Source organism: Grus americana, chromosome 6 (assembly GCF_028858705.1).
Source record: "Grus americana isolate bGruAme1 chromosome 6, bGruAme1.mat, whole genome shotgun sequence".
Taxonomy (NCBI): Eukaryota; Metazoa; Chordata; class Aves; order Gruiformes; family Gruidae; genus Grus; species Grus americana.
In genome coordinates this window covers 2,943,140-2,961,164 of record NC_072857.1, presented here as the reverse complement: position 1 = coordinate 2,961,164, position 18,025 = coordinate 2,943,140, and the positions used below count along the sequence as shown (strand labels likewise).

Genomic DNA, 18,025 nt, shown 5'->3' with positions numbered 1-18,025 from the left:
ATTTAAAAATAGTAATACATGTATATGTAATGTTCCATAATGCTGTTCTTGGCTCTGTTGCCTTTAGTAATGCAACACGTTTTGGGAGACTGTTGTGAGGGAACTTAACAGGTTTAGCTGACTGAACTTTGAGTTAAGTGCTTGTACTAATAGGTAAGAATCTTCAAGAAGGACAAAGCACAGCTAAATATGAAATAAATTTGATTTTAGAATATGTTGGAAATTATGATAAAATCCCTAGAATCTAATAGGAGTAACTGTATAAGTCATTGGATTTTTTAAGTGCCCCTCTAATGTGGTTGAAGCCTGTTTTAATAACTTAGTAGTAGAGAAGAAGTTTCAGTATGAATTTCTAAACAGTCAGTCTTAATTTTGGTATTTAGTCAGAATAGAATTTCGGGACAACTGTGAGTATTACAGCTAGTAAAAGAAAGAGCCAGACCCTGAAAGATAGGTCACTTCATATTTTAATGTTAGCTCTGTGTCTGTTGATAAGATGATACTGCTGCAGAATCCAGGTGTTTGAGATGACAGCTTCAGTCTTTGAAAAATACAGTTCAGGATAAACTGTTGAGATGTAGTTAATGGGAATTTTTCAAAAATGAATTCTCTTTTTACTTCCTCCTAGGAGAACGTAGTTCTCAGGTTAGCATCAACTGCACAAAACTCAGGTTTTAACATGAAACTTGACAGTATTTTCAGTTTATCAAGCGTGCAGTTCAGGGGGAGAATACTGAGAACAGCTTTTCTGACTTCACAGTTCCCTTCGTTTGTGGAGAGCATGATACTACTGGGGTTGCATTAACTTGGTTCTCATCAATAAACAAATGTATTATGTTGTTCTTAAATTTGTATTCCAGTTAAAAAAAAATATTAGTGGAGAAAATCCTGTTCAGGTGAAATGTAAACATTTCCTTCAGGGGAAAAAAGAAGTGTGAAATAGGAAGGTCAAACTGGATTTGCTAAATAAGCAGTGCTTTGATATTTGCAAACATTTACTAAGTTTTAGACCTGGAGAATAGCTTTGTCACTGTTATATTAGTTATAGTCCTTTCAAGTGAGGATTGGTATGGGACTGTATACAAACTATTTACATATATGAATTCTGATTGTGCTGTCAAAGTAGGTGTTCTTGAGTGTCAGTTGTGTGCTTCCTTTACAGAGTCCGTTCTGGTGTCAGAGATAAGGACAGTAGCAAGGGACTGTAGGAAGGAAAGTTGTACAGGAATAAACCAACAGTGTTTACTGGGAGAGAAGACACCCAGCTCAGCCCAGCATACTTCCTCCTCAGCAACGATTTTTAGGACATGCTTGTTTTCTGAGAGCCAGGAAAAGAATTTCTTTAAGCTTTTGCTTAAAGGTACTGGAAAGAAAACCACCAAAGATAGAAACTGCTTAAAAGCAATGAAAGCTATGAATCCTTTTGTTGTAAATTGATTCAATGCTAAAAGAACACAACAAACAACTTTAGCCTGACCTCTCCTTTATGTAAGAATATCTGAAGATATTTGCAAGCATCTGACACAATCTATGTTGTATTCAACCACTTGTTATCCAAGATGGATTCACTCTTGCATTTCAGATGTATTTGTTTTGTGCAGGACTATTTAACTCTAGCTTCACTTTCTTTTCTGTAGTAACAGGGGGTATCACAGAGGAACAATTTCAGACACATCAACAGCAGTTAGTTCAAATGCAGAGGCAACAACTTGCTCAGCTTCAGCAGAAACAGCAATCTCAGCATTCCTCACAACAGACACATCCGAAAGCACAGGTAATGTACCCTAAATGTCATATGCTGATATCTTCCTTTTTGTTTATTGTGTTTATCTGTCTTATGAGCTAAATATAACAACTCAGTAAATATGTTAAATTTTAGAATGAATGTAGAATGGCTTTTGGTCAAGATGCTTTTCCACTTTGCTGTGTAGTGCCTGTGTGCTGTAGCTAGTGGAAATAGCTTGATTTCATTTTTCTATTTGGAATTTAACTGGTTTTATCCTCCTTTGTATAAGTGCTCCAAAGAGACTTCTTTATTAAAACTACTTGATGAGGTAATGTACTCTGTTATGAACAGATGTTCAGTGAGTACTAAAAATTGATAGCTTCTAAGAGGAAAAAGGTAGGTTCGCATATTTAATTTGATTCCTTCCCCATCCCCAGTGTTACTACTACTGTCTTCTAAAAGAATCACATTTCTCCTGAAAAACACTGCAACTCCAAGTCTAAAGAATTTTCAGTGTATTTGCTGCCTGGAGACAGAAGAGAGAAGGAAACTTAAGGCATAGTTGTTTTCTTAGAGGAAACTTCTCAAACACATAGAACCATAGCATGGTTTGGGTTGTAAGGGACCTCAAAGCCATCTAGTTCCAAGCCCCTGCCATGGGCAGGGACACCCTCCACCAGCCCAGGTTGCCCAAAGCCCCATCCAACCTGGCCTTGAACACTGCCAGGGAGCCAGGGGCAGCCACAGCTTCTCTGGGCACCCTGTGCCAGGGCCTCAGCACCCTCACAGGGAAGGATTTCTGCCTCACATCCCATCTCCATCTCCCCTCCTGCAGCTTCAGGCCATTCCCCTTGGCCTGTCACTCCCTGCCCTTGTCACCAGCCCCTCTCCAGCTTTCCTGGAGCCCCTTTAGGGACTGGAAGGGGCTCTAAGGTCTCTCCGGAGCCTTCTCTTCTCCAGGCTGAACAAATCGTGAAAGAAATCTGTCACACTAAGAACTGTGTTTGCCATTGACTGACTGAGTTGGGCAGGACTTAGAGTGCTCATTTGGACAGTAATTTCCAACTCTTCATCAGACTTGTGATATGGAAATCTTTAATTTTATGGTGTATTAGGTTACCTTTAGAAGATTTATTGATTTATTTGCTGGTAATTGTGCATTATAGCAATCCTAACATGGTATTTCATTTTATACTTGGATAATTATAAAGAAAAAAATTATTTTTTTAATTCCCACAGGGCTCCAGCACCTCTGACTGCATGTCAAAAACACTTGATTCAGCCAGTGCCCACTTTGCTGCATCTGCAGTGGTTAGTGCACCTGCTCCTGGTCGCACTGAGGTAACGAAGGAACAAAACACCAGCCACAACAATATCAATGGTGTTGTCCAGCCTTCAGGTGATGATTTCTTAAAACTCATGGTCTAGTGTGAGCTGAGAATGTCAACTGATCTTATTTCTGATTTCTAAAATACTACTTAATAAACAAAAAAAATGAAATATGTGAATTGTGATGTTTTAAAGAGCAATATTTAAAACTACCTTTGTGCAATGGCATGTTGTTAGTATGGTAATAAAAGTACCAAATGCTCTTTTAGTTTGGAAGAGCATTGTTCCTTTTTTCTTTTGTAGGCTCTTTTAATAATCTCTTATGATCAAAGGCATAAGTGGCAGCATTTTAAAAACAGTGTGAATGTGTAATTAAAAATAAATCAATTGCTGAAGTACTTTGAGAAGGAAATAGGGAAGTTGCTACGTTATGTGATCGTTGTCTCACACACTCAGACAACATACTAATCAAATGCTTCTAGCAATTCTTTTGACATTACTGCAAGTTTCAGATTTCATTGCATTTAGGATTCCTCCCAAATTCAGGTAAAAGTGTAGACGTTGGCATTCGTTACCTTGCCCCCCACCTTCTGAGCCTCTGTTACCAGAAGGCAGTAATGCCAGTTGTGCTGGGGCAGTAGCCATGTTGCCGATTTGGCGTTTGACTGCCATAACAAATAAAAGGCTTTTAAAGTAATTTGTTGTTTTAACAGCTGATGATGTGATTAGTTTTATAGACCTTCTGCCAGGCTGGGTCGATGATAATATGAAATGAATAGAGGGGAGAAAAAACCGCAACTGAATAAAATCAATATACTGGAACAGGTCCAGGAAAGAAGATGACATCTATGCATAATTCTCTAAGATATTACCTGAGAGGGTGATGTTTTGAGGGGTATAACATCAGGCACATGGTAGTGTACTGTGCTGGTACATGCTAGACAGCTTTATGATTGATGAAAACCATTGCAAATATGTATATGAAATTAGACTTCTGTTACTGTTCTAAAGCTATAAGTGGCAATGATGTAAAATAACTGTTCCTCTTTAGGATAGAAAGACTCGTTTATGAGCAAACGTTAGCTGAAAGCAGGTTTTTTTCAGGAATAAGAATCTAGGGGAAGACGTACGTAGTTCCCTTGTGATTCGAATCAGAACAGTGAATAGCTGGGATACCAAGATGAAATCTGAATCTTCTGGTTTGAATACGCACCTTGAAACTTGAAGTTTCTCACAACTCAGGAGTGCAAGCGGAGTAGTGCATCATGATCTGAAAGGAGTTTCTACTTGCCCTAGCCTTAGACCCCTAGTTTTGCTCCCTTGAGGGAGACAGGTGCACAGAACCTCTTTATATTGCCAGCAGAACAAGGTAGGAGGGGATTCAAAGCTTCAGAATTTGGCTTTGCAGTCAGTGTCTGAGGTTGCCTAGTGAAGGCATTCCCCATTCAATCTACTTTATGGGGAACGTTGCCCCTTTAAGGCACCTAAAATGAGGTGTACGTTTTGGGCCATATAAAAGTTTCGTCATACAGTAGCTTCTTTCACTTTCTGATGTTCTTGTGAATGGAAAAAAAAGATGAAATATTTCTATGTTACCTAGAAATATTTCTAAAATTTTACATTTTGTGCATCTTTAAAAAACAGGTTCTTGCACAGTTCCAGTGACATATATACTTAAAGCATTGCCCTTGAGGTTAATCTTTGGCTTTGAATCTAAGGAATGGCATATCTTTAATTAACAACATTTGTTTTGTAACAGGAACCTCTAGAACTTTGTACTCCACCAACATGGCTTTATCATCCAGCCCAGGGATTTCAACTGTACAGCTTGTAAGGACAGTTGGCCACACCACCACAAACCACTTAATTCCAGCATTGTGCACAAGCAGCCCTCAGACGCTTCCCATGAACAATTCTTGCCTGACGAACGCAGTGCACCTCAACAATGTCAGTGTTGTTTCTCCAGTCAATGTGCATATCAATACAAGGACTTCAGCACCATCGCCAACAGCCTTAAAACTTGCCACAGTTGCTGCCAGTATGGACAGAGTGCCAAAGGTAACTCCTAGCAGTGCCATCAGCAGTATAGCAAGGTAAGCCTTCGGCAGGTCGGAGCAGTTCTAAGTGACGTTTGTGCTATGTGAATGTCGCCGTAGCTGTGCCCAACTCTGTGCTAGAGCACTAAATAGAATTGTTTTCACTTCTGAGAGGCTACTCAACAGACCTTCAACCTCACAAAAACATTGGCTGCTGCCAACTTCAGCCTGGCCGTGACAAACCACAAGAGTGGATTTTTTTCAGATCAACCCCCAAATAATTTGTACTGATTTTTAGGCACCAGTAGTTTTGGTAAACTTCCATTGTGCTTAAAATAGCTTCATCATAACCATTTTCATTTGTCCCTTCTCATGCAGCACTTTGAGGTAGATTCTGTCAAACTCTCCACATGTTCTCTCCATAACTTTGTGTGCTCATATTGTAAGATGCAGGCTGACACATACCTATTTTACATATATACATATGGATATATTCATTATGTATTTATGTAAAATATAAACCAGATATGTGCCAGCCTGCATCTTACATATATAGATAGATATTTATTCTCATTGAGCAGCAGCAGTATTCTTTCAGGAGCTTGCAGTTGGCTAAGTTTTCTGAAAATTATGATACTTGAGTGTTGTTTTAAGTCTCTGCTAGATTGTGTGATGTTTAAAAAAAAAAAGTGTCACATTTGTTTATGAATTAGAAAAGTAAAAAATGGATATCAGTAAATGTGGTTTCCTGATTATTTCATAATGCTTCTGGGGAGGTTAAAAAGAGCTTTTTGAGATGAAAAATTGCATGTACAATTTAGTCACTGCATAGATTGAGGAAAAGCTATTTTTAAATTAGCAGTCATGCCTTAAAGCATACTTTTGTTTCATCAATGCATTTAGTTCTTATTTCCCTCAAGTCAGAGGGCTATTTGAAGTCCTGTCAGCAAATGCGTTAAGCACCACATCAGCTGCATAGGTCTTGGGCTTCTCTGCAGAGAATGATAATAAATTAGAAAAACACTTAAGATTTCTAAAGTGGAATTGGATGGAGGGAAAACTGTTAGAGCAATGCTTTGCTCAGTAACAGAATAATTGGTAATTGGTACTCAGTCATCATGTTGCATTTTGACTTTGCTCCTTCCAGAGACTTTTTAGTATTCTTTTCCATAACTCAGGCTGGTAATTTACAGTTAAATGCAGTAATCTTGTGGAAGGGTATGCCCTGTCAGTGGAATAAAAGCAGTTCTTAAATGTCAGCATTTAGTTTTAAATCATCTGTTTCTTGTGTATGTGTTAAGGTTTCTCCCTGATCCGGGTAACAGCTGTGTAAAAACACGTAGTGCATGTAAGAAATTACTAAGGCTGTGTAAGGAAATACTCGTGTTCTACCTGTAATTATTGACTATTTTTTATTGCAGAGAGAACCATGAACCAGAACGACTGGGTTTAAATGGCATAGCAGAGACAACAGTAGCAATGGAAGTGACATAACCTCAACCAGTGGCTCAACCTGTGCTAATGGTGTAGTCATTTATATTCCAACTGAATGCAAAATACAGCGCTCTGTGGATCACAGAGAACTAAAATGGACCTAAATGGACTATCATTATATCGTGTATTAAGTCGATATATAATGTAAATTTTGTAAAATTGGGAAAATCACTACCTTGTAAAATAGTTTATTTGTATCATCAATATTATTTCTGTTACTTGAATAGTAGATATTCATCATCATGCTTTTGCACTTGAATTTGCAACTGAATGGATTAAAAAATAATTCTTTAATGGGATCATGAGCATGAAATGGGATCCTGCATCACTTGTTTTAACTATTTATTTTGCCATGTTTACATTTTGTATCTTGTACAAATAAATCCAACTTTGTGTCTAAAAAAAAAGTTAAAGATTCATAGCTAGGAAACAAAATTCTTGTAATTTTTTTCTAAAGAAAATGTAAAGTTTTCACTTGGTTCATTTTGTTTCACAATTTGACTAGATGGACTTTTTGGTAAATACTTTAGTGGCATTTCACTGTCAAATATGAAGTTCAAGGCAAAATAGTATTTTCTATTACTGTGCAGGGGAAAGGGATGGATCGATACATGCAAATTTAATGTAGTAACTCACTTTTCCATATATTTTGAATGTATATTTCTATTTATAATACCAGTTTATAAAAAATAATTACACAGGAAAAAACTGACTAGGAAAATTATGCATCTGGCACATCTAAAATTGTGCAGATATGAGAAAATTTTCAACTGATTACATTTTATCTGAAGACTGCATATTTTAACCGGCTTTAAAACTGTAACACACCACATAAAGGATATTTTACCAGGTATGTATTGCATTATATATCATTGCAATAATTAATTATTGGATGTCTAGATATCGAGCCATCCCAGGTGGTGGGGGGGAGGGAGGGTTGTGGCAAGATTGTCTTTTCAATTTTGGAGAGTTTTCCTGTGGCTACAAGGCAAGTAACGGGTTGGAAAAAGTCTGACTGTAAGCGTTGGACACCTTCGTAGTGTAGTGTTTTAGTGACTTTTTTTATACGGTTCTTGTAAATTAGATACGTGTAGTGGTGTTTCAGAATGTTTGTTTATGCACTAGTTCAGACAACTTTCCCTGTTACTTGTTCTTGATAAGTGAAAACTGCAGGGAAATAAAAATACATATCAAAACATGGACATGTTGCATATGTGTTTATTTCACAATGTGCAAGCAATGTAAGGGTCAATTTTAGCCGATATTAGTGGTCTGTTGGTGGTTTTGGCCAAAGCATATGCACCTTTTTTCTAAAAGGTTTTAGTTTATGATGATTTTCCTGTGCTTACAGTATATAGCAGGGGAGGGATGGTCTGGTAGTTGGGACCCAAGACCTGTGAATAATCAGGATGAGACAGCTTCTTGTTCTGCCAAAGAAACTTCACGTATTACTTTGGGTGAATCATTCGAATTTTCTGCTGTGTGGTTCTCCACCTGTAATTTGGATAATGTTTCTTTATTTCTTAGAAATAATGGAATCATTGAGATTGGAAGGAACCTCAGGACCTTGTCTAGTCCAGCTCCCCCCACCCCCCATGTCAAGCTATGATTTGCCTCTATGTCATATAGTCAGCATGTTTCTCCTCTTAGCTTTTTATATAAAGACCTATTTTTAATCTTCAGTTGTGTTTAAACGTATTTTGTCTTAGATCTGTAAGTTAAAAGTTCTGACAGTTAGAAACACTTGGCAAAGCTTTAAATACTGGGAGTTTGTCATAAACTCAGGTGTCTAAAATGAACTATTTCTTGCTTAACTGATTTTTTTATTTTCTGTTCAGTAAGAAGTCCCCAAGGAGAGATGACAATCGATCGTATCTGTTGAGAATAGTCAGGGCAACGTGGGACACTTTGGTGTTACTGCCTTGGTCAGGCGAGGCGCCGTGGCAGGGTCGGGGGGGCAGCACAAGGGGGGCACCTGTGCCAACGCATGCGTGTTCATCGCTCTTCTTGCACCGTGCTTTCGTCAGAACTGCTGCTCCCTGGCATTGTTCTTTACACACGCGTGATCTTTTCGCATATGTCTAAGGCTTTCTATAGAACCAGGTTCATTTCTGGGAATGACTACGACCTGTGTAGTCTGAAGTATGAATGGATTTTTTTTGAAAGCAGAATTGCTGCAAAACAGTCTGAAAAAGAAAAAAGTTACTCTCCTTGCTATATAAAAATAGCATTGCTTCTCTAACATACCCCCAAAACTTTTTTGAGGTTTAATGAACTTTGTGAAGTCATTTCTTCTGTGAATTGAGAGTTCTAAGCTTAGCAAATGACAGCTACCGAGCTCTGTAGTATAGACTCTTCTCACTACAAGCGTAGACAAGATAAATTGGACTGAAAATGTCTCTGATTGCAGTGTATCTATGACTTGGTACAGTCTAATCCTCATCTAATTACTTCAACCTTCTGCTGGAGCTTCTAACTTTTAATAGAGTCTGGAAAAATGTGAGGTGGAGAAAAGGCTGTCATGAACTCCAAAGGCTGTAATGGTAAGTGTGCCATATGTTGAATGAGTTTCATTTAAAGGATTAGTAGCTTTACTGTAAAGTAGAACTATAATAGTCATCTTAAGGATTTCTAGCAATTAATTGTGTGCCTCCAGTGCAAGAAGAGGAGTGATGAATAATACTTTAGTCCATAGAAATCTTAATTTAAAAAAAAAAAGTATTGTTAGAAAGTCTTCTACTGTCTCCTGATGCTGGCACAGAGCAGGGAATAGCAATGACTGAGTTATTTCTGTGCGGTGTTTTAAAAGTGTGTTGAGGATATGACATTTTTCTTAACTTCCTTATTTGAACATCATGCACACCTGCAAGATTACTTGAATAGTGATTTTTGGTTTATTATGTATCAGGGAATGTTGTTCAGGTCAGATTTTTGGATGTAGTTTATCTACAGCAATTTATACTGGACTTCTAATGTGCAGAGTTTTCCCCTAAGTGCCAGACACTAGAAAATGATGCTTTTTCTAATAAGGTTTCTCTAATTTATTTAATCTGTGGCTGGACCAGAGTTTTGGTATATACTTAATTGTAGGCATCTAACTGTTTCTAATTCTGCTGTAGGGCTCTTCCTCCCCTCTCCAAACAACATTTAAACAATACTCTATTCTATTTACAGAGCCACCCCTTTTAAAGAAAAGGATTTAAAAAAATCCTCCACAATGGACTGTATGTGCTGGATTTTTCCCTACAAACAAGACCACAGTTACTCGGTCATTGCAGCCCTTTGCTGTTTCCTGAGGCTCTGACTTTGAGACTCTCCCTTCCCCATACTCCATTTTCTTCTACCACCTCCAGCTCCTTTGTAGAGAATAACAGGAATGTTTCCTATTTTCTTATTACAGTAATTCTGATTTTTGAAGCAAAACCCTCAGACATTTCAGCTGGTGACATCCCAAAGTGGACTCAGCATTATGCTCACAGCTAGTCAGCGTTCCTCTGTTTCCAGTACCTCGAGAACAGTGTCCTGGTAGAAGTTCACACCTGCAAACAGGAAAGCTCTGAAGGCTATGGCAAAGTAAACACTCTTCATACGGGATTGTCATCTCAACAGACTTCCTGGATTTGACTTCAGAGAAACAGTTTCAAACCTCACTTCCCTATTTTTTCTGCTTTTAGGTTTTGCAATATTCAGACTTAGAAGGATGGAAAATAACCTTCATAAATTAAAGCCTGTCTTCACGGTAAACTGCTACTTGGGAAAGCAGACAGACAGACATCTCTAACAGGGAAAGGAAATGTTTCCTGTGTAGCAGGAGACCCAGGCAACACCAGTTGGGTTAGCAATTAGATCCAAGTGTTTACATTTAACAAAGGCACATGGTGGATAGTTGTTTTTCTTCTAGCCAGCTAATTATGTGGAAGACATTAGATGAGGACGGTTGCTGTCTGTGAGTCCCCTGAGTTTCCCAGGAAAGCCATCCAGACCTATCAATATGGAGACAGCGGCACATTGGCCTGTGTAACCACCTGTACCGGGGAGCGCCGTAAAGCAGGCAGCAGCTTGGAAGGGGGATTTCTTGGGGAAAGAACAGGCGGTTTTAGGGTAACAGGCAATGTTAGCTGAAGTCAGGGCACACTGTGCGCTAGGAGATGGTAGGGACGGGGTAGATGGGGATCGATGAGGGGAGTGGACCCACAGCAAGGGCTGTTGTGCTTCCCAGCACATCCTCCTGTAACTGCATTATCTGGAGTTGTCATTTGGGGAGCCTCTTGCTTGTCTTTAACAGAGGTCACGTTACAGATACCCTGCTACATCGCTCTAGCCTGCGTGGAAATACAGCAGCCTTCCAGCTGTTTGTAGGGTGCTGAAATGGGCTTAATGGCAGTGTTTCTCTTGTAGGCCAGTGATTATGTGTGAGAATAGCGTTGTATGACCTGGGAATATATCTGGGTAATTTTCCTTACAAAGCTTTACTTAAATGGCAAGAAGGAGAATGTAAAGATGCACTTCTGAGTGAATGTAATACTGATTTGATTTCTGTGTGGTAGGGAAGTCCACTGGCTAAGAATATGAGTTTGAAGAAGGCTGCAATTCTTACACATTATCCTGTCCTTTGAAGCACCTAGGTCACCAAATACTTAACTTGTGTGCCTTGTCCTCCTGCTAGTGAGTACAGAGCCTCCTTAAAGCAGTGACCTCAGAACACTTTCAGATGACTTCTGTTAACTGCAGGTAGTTGCATCTTGCATCTTCACTGACTGCAAGGGAAAACCTAGGAATACCAGCATCCTACCTGGAGGAACCCAACAGCACTGTCTGGAGCGAGGTGATGTGAGGTTCTTGCTTGGCTTTACATTGGTTTGATTGTGTGCCGTCCTACTGCAGTGATGGTCGGTACCCAAAATGACATTCCCTGATGTCAGAATGTTTGTTTCTGAAGTGCCTTTCTGTTACCTAGGAAGAAAAGGGAGTTTCAAGTTAAGTTCCCTGTTTCCTCAGAGACTTTGCTTGTTTCCAAGTCACCTAGTGTATCTTAAAATGCAATCTGTGTGCTTTGTATTTATTTTAATGGTCTAATCTCATAAAATTAATGAAGACCACCTATGCAAGTTACATTTTGCTATGAATTTAACCCCATTTAATCACAGTCTGTATTGTCACCCAGTAACTACAGTTTAAAGACAAAAAATAATAGTTGGAATAGGACTAAAATCTGAAAAATGAAAGGGAATAATAGTGAAGCACTGAACTGCTTCCTGAACACGGACTATGTCTTCTCTGAGTCTCAGCATCATCTTCCCATTCTTGCTGCAGACATAGTAGTGTTGAAAGTGGTGGTCCCTGTACCAACTGTGAAAATTAAGTAGCACAACCCAGCATCCCTCCCCAGTCCCAGGGTGAGTGGCTATGCAGGCATGAAGAGACATGATGGCCCAAAATCTCCTCTGCAGAAAATCTGAGAGATGCCTTGAGCCCTGTCGATGTGCCAGGATAGCCTTTGCACTGTACCCCAGTTACACTGTTTTGTGGGTTTGGGGTTTTTTTTTCCTTCTCTAAAGTTACAATTGTTTCTGTGACTTAAGAATGGGAAAATCTGTTTAGTCCAATCTGGCTTCAATCCATTACACACAGATTTAACTCAAATACAAATGTAATTATACAGGGAGGATAATGTAGAAAGATCAATTAGAGAGCAAAGGGCAAATGAAGGAGGGAGGCAATTAATTAAGGCTATACTATTATCATTAAGAGAGAATTTGTAACAGAACAGATATATCAGCCTAAATCTTCTCTGACAGGAGTACACAACCACTTCCTTAGAGTTCTGACAGGTAAAATGAAAAGACTGACCACAGCACCATACCTATCCTATGATATCCTGGCAAGATCTGATCTGATCTACTCAGGAATGTCTGTAAAAATAAACCACTACTGTGCCTGTCAGCTGTTGAACTCTCGTAAGGATAGCGGAAAGAAGTTAATGGGGCAGAAGATGATCAACTGACTAAGGCGAGGCACAATTAACAGTTACACTTTCAAAACCTCAGTACCAGTTCAGACTGATTTTTGATGGAGATGCAAGGCCCTGCTTCAGCAAGCTGTGGTGTAGCCCCGTGTGCCTGACTTCACCCTTGGGGATGGGCTGGTGGCAGCTAGCTGTGAATTGATGGCAGCCTGGTGCTCGCTTTCCCACCATCGCTGTTAATGCTTCACTGACTCTTCCTGAATTAATGTTATTTCATTGAACTCTGCCCTGGGGATAAAGTGATGCTTAAAATAACATCGTCCCCCATCTTCCTGATGATGATCTGACTAGACTAGTCATCGCGGTTTTAAATCAACAGCTGTGTAAGTGACACCAGAAGATGGCATCATCTGCCTGTAATGCTGTTTAACTCTTTCTGGATCTTCATCCATAAGGGTGGGGGAGTTTGACAATGGACATCTTCTCCCTCACAATGAAATTCGGGGTGGAGGCTTTGTGTTTCAGGATTGTGCATTTTTTTTAGTGGGTTCTGGGTTCTTTGTTCTGTTGGTTGGGATTTTTGATTGCTTTATAGCTTCATATAGTTAAGGAAGACAAATATTTTTTCCTTTTTTTCCCCCCCAAGTTACAATCCTTTTACTTTGGTTATTTATTGAGTAATCCAAATGAAAGGATTGTAACTTGGAAAAATACTTTGAGTACTGAATAACAAACAAAAACATTTTTCTCTTTTATACAAAGTGGTAAAAATTGATTGATTTATTTTTAGCAAACCCATTTTTTTATAAGTGGGTTAACAGATATATATGACTATGCATAATGTGAATAATTTATATGAAGATTGAGATTTATGTGTGCACTTAACACACTTTAGAGATATACTTTAAGCAAATATTGAAGTGTTTTGCAAATCAGAAGCAATGACTGCTCTTCAACTCCTTGCTAGCATAGCCCAAACATTTTCTGATGGAGTGTCTTTAGATTGGGAGTACTCTATTTCCAAATCTGACCTTTCTGTGGATGTGTGAGAAAGGAACCCCTGATTGCCAAAGAAATTGTTACCTGTCCAGTCAAAGGAAATGTTGCTTCTGGGATAATCATCTTAGGTGACTCAGTGTCAGTTATGCAGATCCTATATGTTTTGCTGTTCAATTTTTCCTTTGCCTGGACAAATGGTCTTGTAGCCCAGTCTCTCCTGAATTATAGGTATGTCTCCTTGCCTTTGGTGATGTGTGGGTATGCAGATTAGGTTGTTCTCTATCTTGGTTCGTCCTAGCTGCCTGCTCAGCACTCTTTAGCTCATTTTGTTGCCTATTCTTCAGTCTTTGGCTTCCTTTGTTTGATTAGTTGTATTCCTGTTAAACACTTTATGTTCTGGCTTTATAAACATTTTCCCCAATGCACTCCTAACGGTGTCGTCGGGTGTCTGTGGGACGTCAACTGTCCTTGACATTTAAAATTGCTTTTTGTCCTGGGTATCCCAACTCTTTTGGTATCTCCTGCAAGAAAACTTTACCACCTCTTTACCCGTAGACATATCTCAGCACTGATGACACAGGCGTAACATCAAATTTCATCTCGATGGCCGTTGCTGAGACAGCATGATCAATGGAATCTACACCAAACCTGCTCTCCCTGGTGGTGTTACTCCTCTGGCCAGTACTGGTGTCTGTGGCACTGAATTGGTAAAGACGGCAGAAATTCAAGCTCTTTATTCTTTCCCAACCCCAAAGCTCATTCCTGGGTCCCAGAAGCAATGAAAGGAAGCAATATTCTTTTGGCTTCGTGGATAGGAAATTGTTTTTTCCCTTTTGAAATGCTCAGGTGTCTATTCCCTCATTTCTGTGTGACCACCTCTTGGTTAGAATCCATATTCTGTTGTTGTTTGGAACCTGTATTGTATGCCCCTTCTTGGTTTTCCTGCAGCCTGAACAGGTTAGCTACATTGGTGGCTCATCTACAGGGAAATGGAATCTCGTTCTCTTACGGTTGTCCCCCTTCACCCCTGTCTTTGAGGGGATTTGTTATTCCTTTTGGAGATCTCTGATGTCCCGAGCTGTTCAATGAACTGTCCCAGCTGAGGTTGGCTCAGCTTGAGAATGTCTTCAGGAAAAATCAAAACTCACAGTCAAGCCATGGCTAATCTGCCAGAGTGAGTCAAACCATGGGCTTAGTATCTAGCTGGAGAACTTGCCCCACAGTTGTAGGAAAATGTGATGACATCAAGATTTGCTTTCTTTTACTTCTGTGGTACCCATAGCCAGAAAACTCTCTTGCGTTCTGCTGTGCTGTAGCTCAACAAAGCCAAGCAGGGTATAGCTGTAGCGGTGTTTCTTGCAAGTACGCAATCTGAAAAATGCCATGACTTCAGGAATAAAAGAAATTAATAATGATAATGCTTAAGATCACGGCAGCAAAGTATGACTACTTTTCTGTATCTTGGTAGTTCATGTTTTGTGTGAAGCAGTTTCCCAATAAACTGTAAATCATACCTTCCATCAGGCATCCGGAACAGCCTGGCAGAAGCTCACAAGCTCGGGGAGGTTCTGATCACTCCTGGCTGAAAACTAACATTCCTATTGGGCTGCTTAACCCACTAATCTGGCAATAAGTAGTAAAAATAGCAGCTCTGTGACAATATGGTATTGTCTACAATACAGACAATGCAATATTGTTTGTGAGAAAATTGCTGAGAAAAGATGGCTCTTCAGTGCATTCTTGCTGATTGCAGATTATACCTACCCTGATAGGAAAACAGAGGGGTTTGCCTATCTTGTTCCAAAATGAGCTCTTGATAATGGAGAAAAATAAGGATTAATTAATCAAAATGGTTGTCTTTTATGACTAAGCCCCTACTTGTCATGACTAACGAATTTGCTATTCAGGGTAAAAAGCTTGAAACATAAGAGAAATAAAAGGGGCTAGATAATTGGTAATCCACGGGAATAAATCACATTATATAATAACGTCTTATCACATGCTGCACATTGCTAACACTCCCTAATGTAATTGCTTTTAAGAAGGGCAGGAGAACTCGCCTGCTGTTCTTGCACCCACATCAGGTAATGAGGACAACCACTGTGGCTAGAAGAAAGGGAAATAGCTGTAGAAATGCTGAAGAACTGACCACTGTTGTCTTAATTGCATGGCTCAGGCTAATTTAACGAAACTGGTACTGTGTTCTTTGGAGGAAACCTGTTCCAGGAGTTGCTGAAGTCTGGAGGCTGAACCTGCTTTCCAGAAGGCATCAACAGTTGTTGCAAGGAGCTGGGCTGCTTAAAGACACGTGCAGGGAGAAAATGATGGAGAGGACTACCTGTGCTATGTCAGACTATTTTGGATGACTTTAATCCAGTGAAATGAACTAGCCTTGGCTCACGGTTGGGGGTAGGAGGGTAAGTGGTAGGTAAGGAAGAAAAATTGCTGTGCTCCTTTGTCAGGGAGTGGAGGAGGAGGAGAGCATCCCTGAAGTGTAGGAACAGGCTACAGACTGTGTCTTTCCCAGATGCTGATTCACTGACTGCATCGTGACAAACTTCTTGTAAATGTAACAAGGTCAAAGCATCGCTCAGAGATGCTATTGCTTCTGCTTTTTCTCACAGAAAATAAGGGTAATGTAATGAAGGGAAGCACTGGCATGACACCACAGGAGGAGTAAGTATCCTTTAACCTGGTTGCAGATCTGGCTTGTGGGGGAGGCGAAGCGCAGGTTTCCAGTCCTCTCCTTGTCTTATTTTCCCCTGAGAGAGCAGCTGCATTGGGGGCATGTCCAGAAGAGAGTGCCTATACCTAAAAATATAGCAGACAAGACCAGGTGGAAATGAAATATCTGCTCCCTATCTGTGCGTTTCTGTTGTTGGTTTTTGTGCGGTTTTGGTGTTTTGGTTTGGTTTGGTTTTTTTTTTCCTCCCCCTCCTCTGGTGTGGGCTAAGAAGGATAAGCCCCCGTTAATTACTTGAAATCACCAAGGGCGAAGGGGTAATGTGAGAGGTGGCGATGGAGGGCGGCATTGGGGCGCCGCTGAGGGGAGCCGTTAGGACCGTTAGAGCCGTTAGGACCGTTAGAGCCGTTGGAGGCGGCTGCCACCTGCCGCGCGGACTACGCCTCCCAGCAGGCCCCGCGCGCTGCGGTGCGGTGGAGCCGGGGCGTGTGGGGGGGGGGGCGCTGAGGGGGCGCAGGCTTCGCTTCGCTCCGCTCCGCGCGCCGCCCCGCCCCTCCCCGCGCAGCCGCGCCTGGGCGGGGGGCGAGCCGGGGCGCGCGGCCGCTGCCGGCGCTGAGCGGCTCCTGGCGGCTCCCGGCCCCGCCCCGCCCGGCCGGCGGCAGCAGCGGCAGCAGCAGCAGGGCGTCTGCGGCACCTGCCCGGCGGAGCGCTCGCTCCCTGTGGCCGGCGCCCGCCCCGCCGAGATGGCGGATCCCGCCGAGTGCAGCATCAAAGTGATGTGCCGGTTCCGGCCCCTCAACGAGGCGGAGATCCTCCGCGGGGACAAATTCATCCCTAAATTCAAGGGCGAGGAGACGGTGGTCATCGGGGTGAGTCTGCCGCATCCCTCTCCCGCCTGCGCGGTGCCGTGACGGGGCGAGCATCCCTCCCCGCGGTCCGGCCGCCCGCAGGACCACCACCACCACCCCCCCGCCGCCGCCGGGCCCCGCGCCCATTGTTCCCGCTGCGGCGGAGCGAGGGAGGGGCGGCGGCGCTCCCCGCGGGGCCCGCTCCCCTCCGGCGGGGCTGCCGCCCCCACACCGCGGGCGAGGAGTCTGGGCTCCCCCCGGGGGTCGCGGGCCGGGTCCGGGGAGGGGTGGGGGAGCGGGGGCGGCCGCCGCTGCCGGCGCTGATGTCATGCCGGTGACTGGGCATGCTCGCCGGCGCTCCGCGGGGGCGGCCGTCCGCGCCTCCGCCGCGCCCCTGCGGCAGCCGCCGGGGAGAAAGTTTTCCCGGTGCGCGGGGCGGGGGGGCCGCTGGGATCTCCTTCGCCAGGGCTGCCGGAGCGCTCCGCACCCGGGGCCGCGCAGCGTTCCTGGCCCCGCGCAGCATCCTCCGCGGGCGCGGAGCCCGACGAGGAGAGACAAAGCCGAGCCGGCTCCGAAATACCGAGCTGTTCCCCGGGGCGAACGGTGCCCGGGCGGGTTGATGCGCTGTGCCTGTCCCGGGTGGCTGCTGGACGCGCCGGGTCCCTGCGGAGCAACCGGAGGGACTGCATGAGCATCGTTAGTTAAAATGACCCACGCGAAGTGAAGTTTTTTCTTCTCGGTTAAAAAAAAAAAAAAAATTAGTTTAAACATCAAGTCACTACCTGCTTGCAGCAATAACGTATCGAAAGTCTGCGTTTTCCCTGCGCTTTGTAGGGGGTAGGCTGTTCCCAAGAGCAAAGGCTTTAAATCGAACAAAGCGTGGGGGTATCTGGGCCCTCCGTGGTTCGGGATGCGGCTCCTTTGCCGAGCGTTGAACATGGCGCA

General features: G+C 42.4%; 2 protein-coding genes across 2 annotated transcripts in view; both read left to right on the top strand.

The window, feature by feature from the left end:
• The window catches only part of EPC2 (enhancer of polycomb homolog 2), a 47,681-nt gene extending 40,689 nt beyond the window's left edge, over positions 1-6,992 (top strand). Inside the window, exons 11-14 of the mRNA XM_054830085.1 lie at positions 1,638-1,774; positions 2,966-3,125; positions 4,815-5,148; positions 6,513-6,992. Coding sequence (XP_054686060.1) covers positions 1,638-1,774; positions 2,966-3,125; positions 4,815-5,148; positions 6,513-6,585 — 704 coding nt within the window. The 3' untranslated portion in view covers positions 6,586-6,992. The remainder of the gene's footprint in view (positions 1-1,637; positions 1,775-2,965; positions 3,126-4,814; positions 5,149-6,512) is intronic.
• Positions 6,993-16,796: 9,804 nt separating this feature from the next.
• The window catches only part of KIF5C (kinesin family member 5C), an 85,842-nt gene continuing 84,613 nt past the window's right edge, over positions 16,797-18,025 (top strand). The window contains exon 1 of the mRNA XM_054830474.1: positions 16,797-17,101. Coding sequence (XP_054686449.1) covers positions 16,976-17,101 — 126 coding nt within the window. The 5' untranslated portion in view covers positions 16,797-16,975. The remainder of the gene's footprint in view (positions 17,102-18,025) is intronic.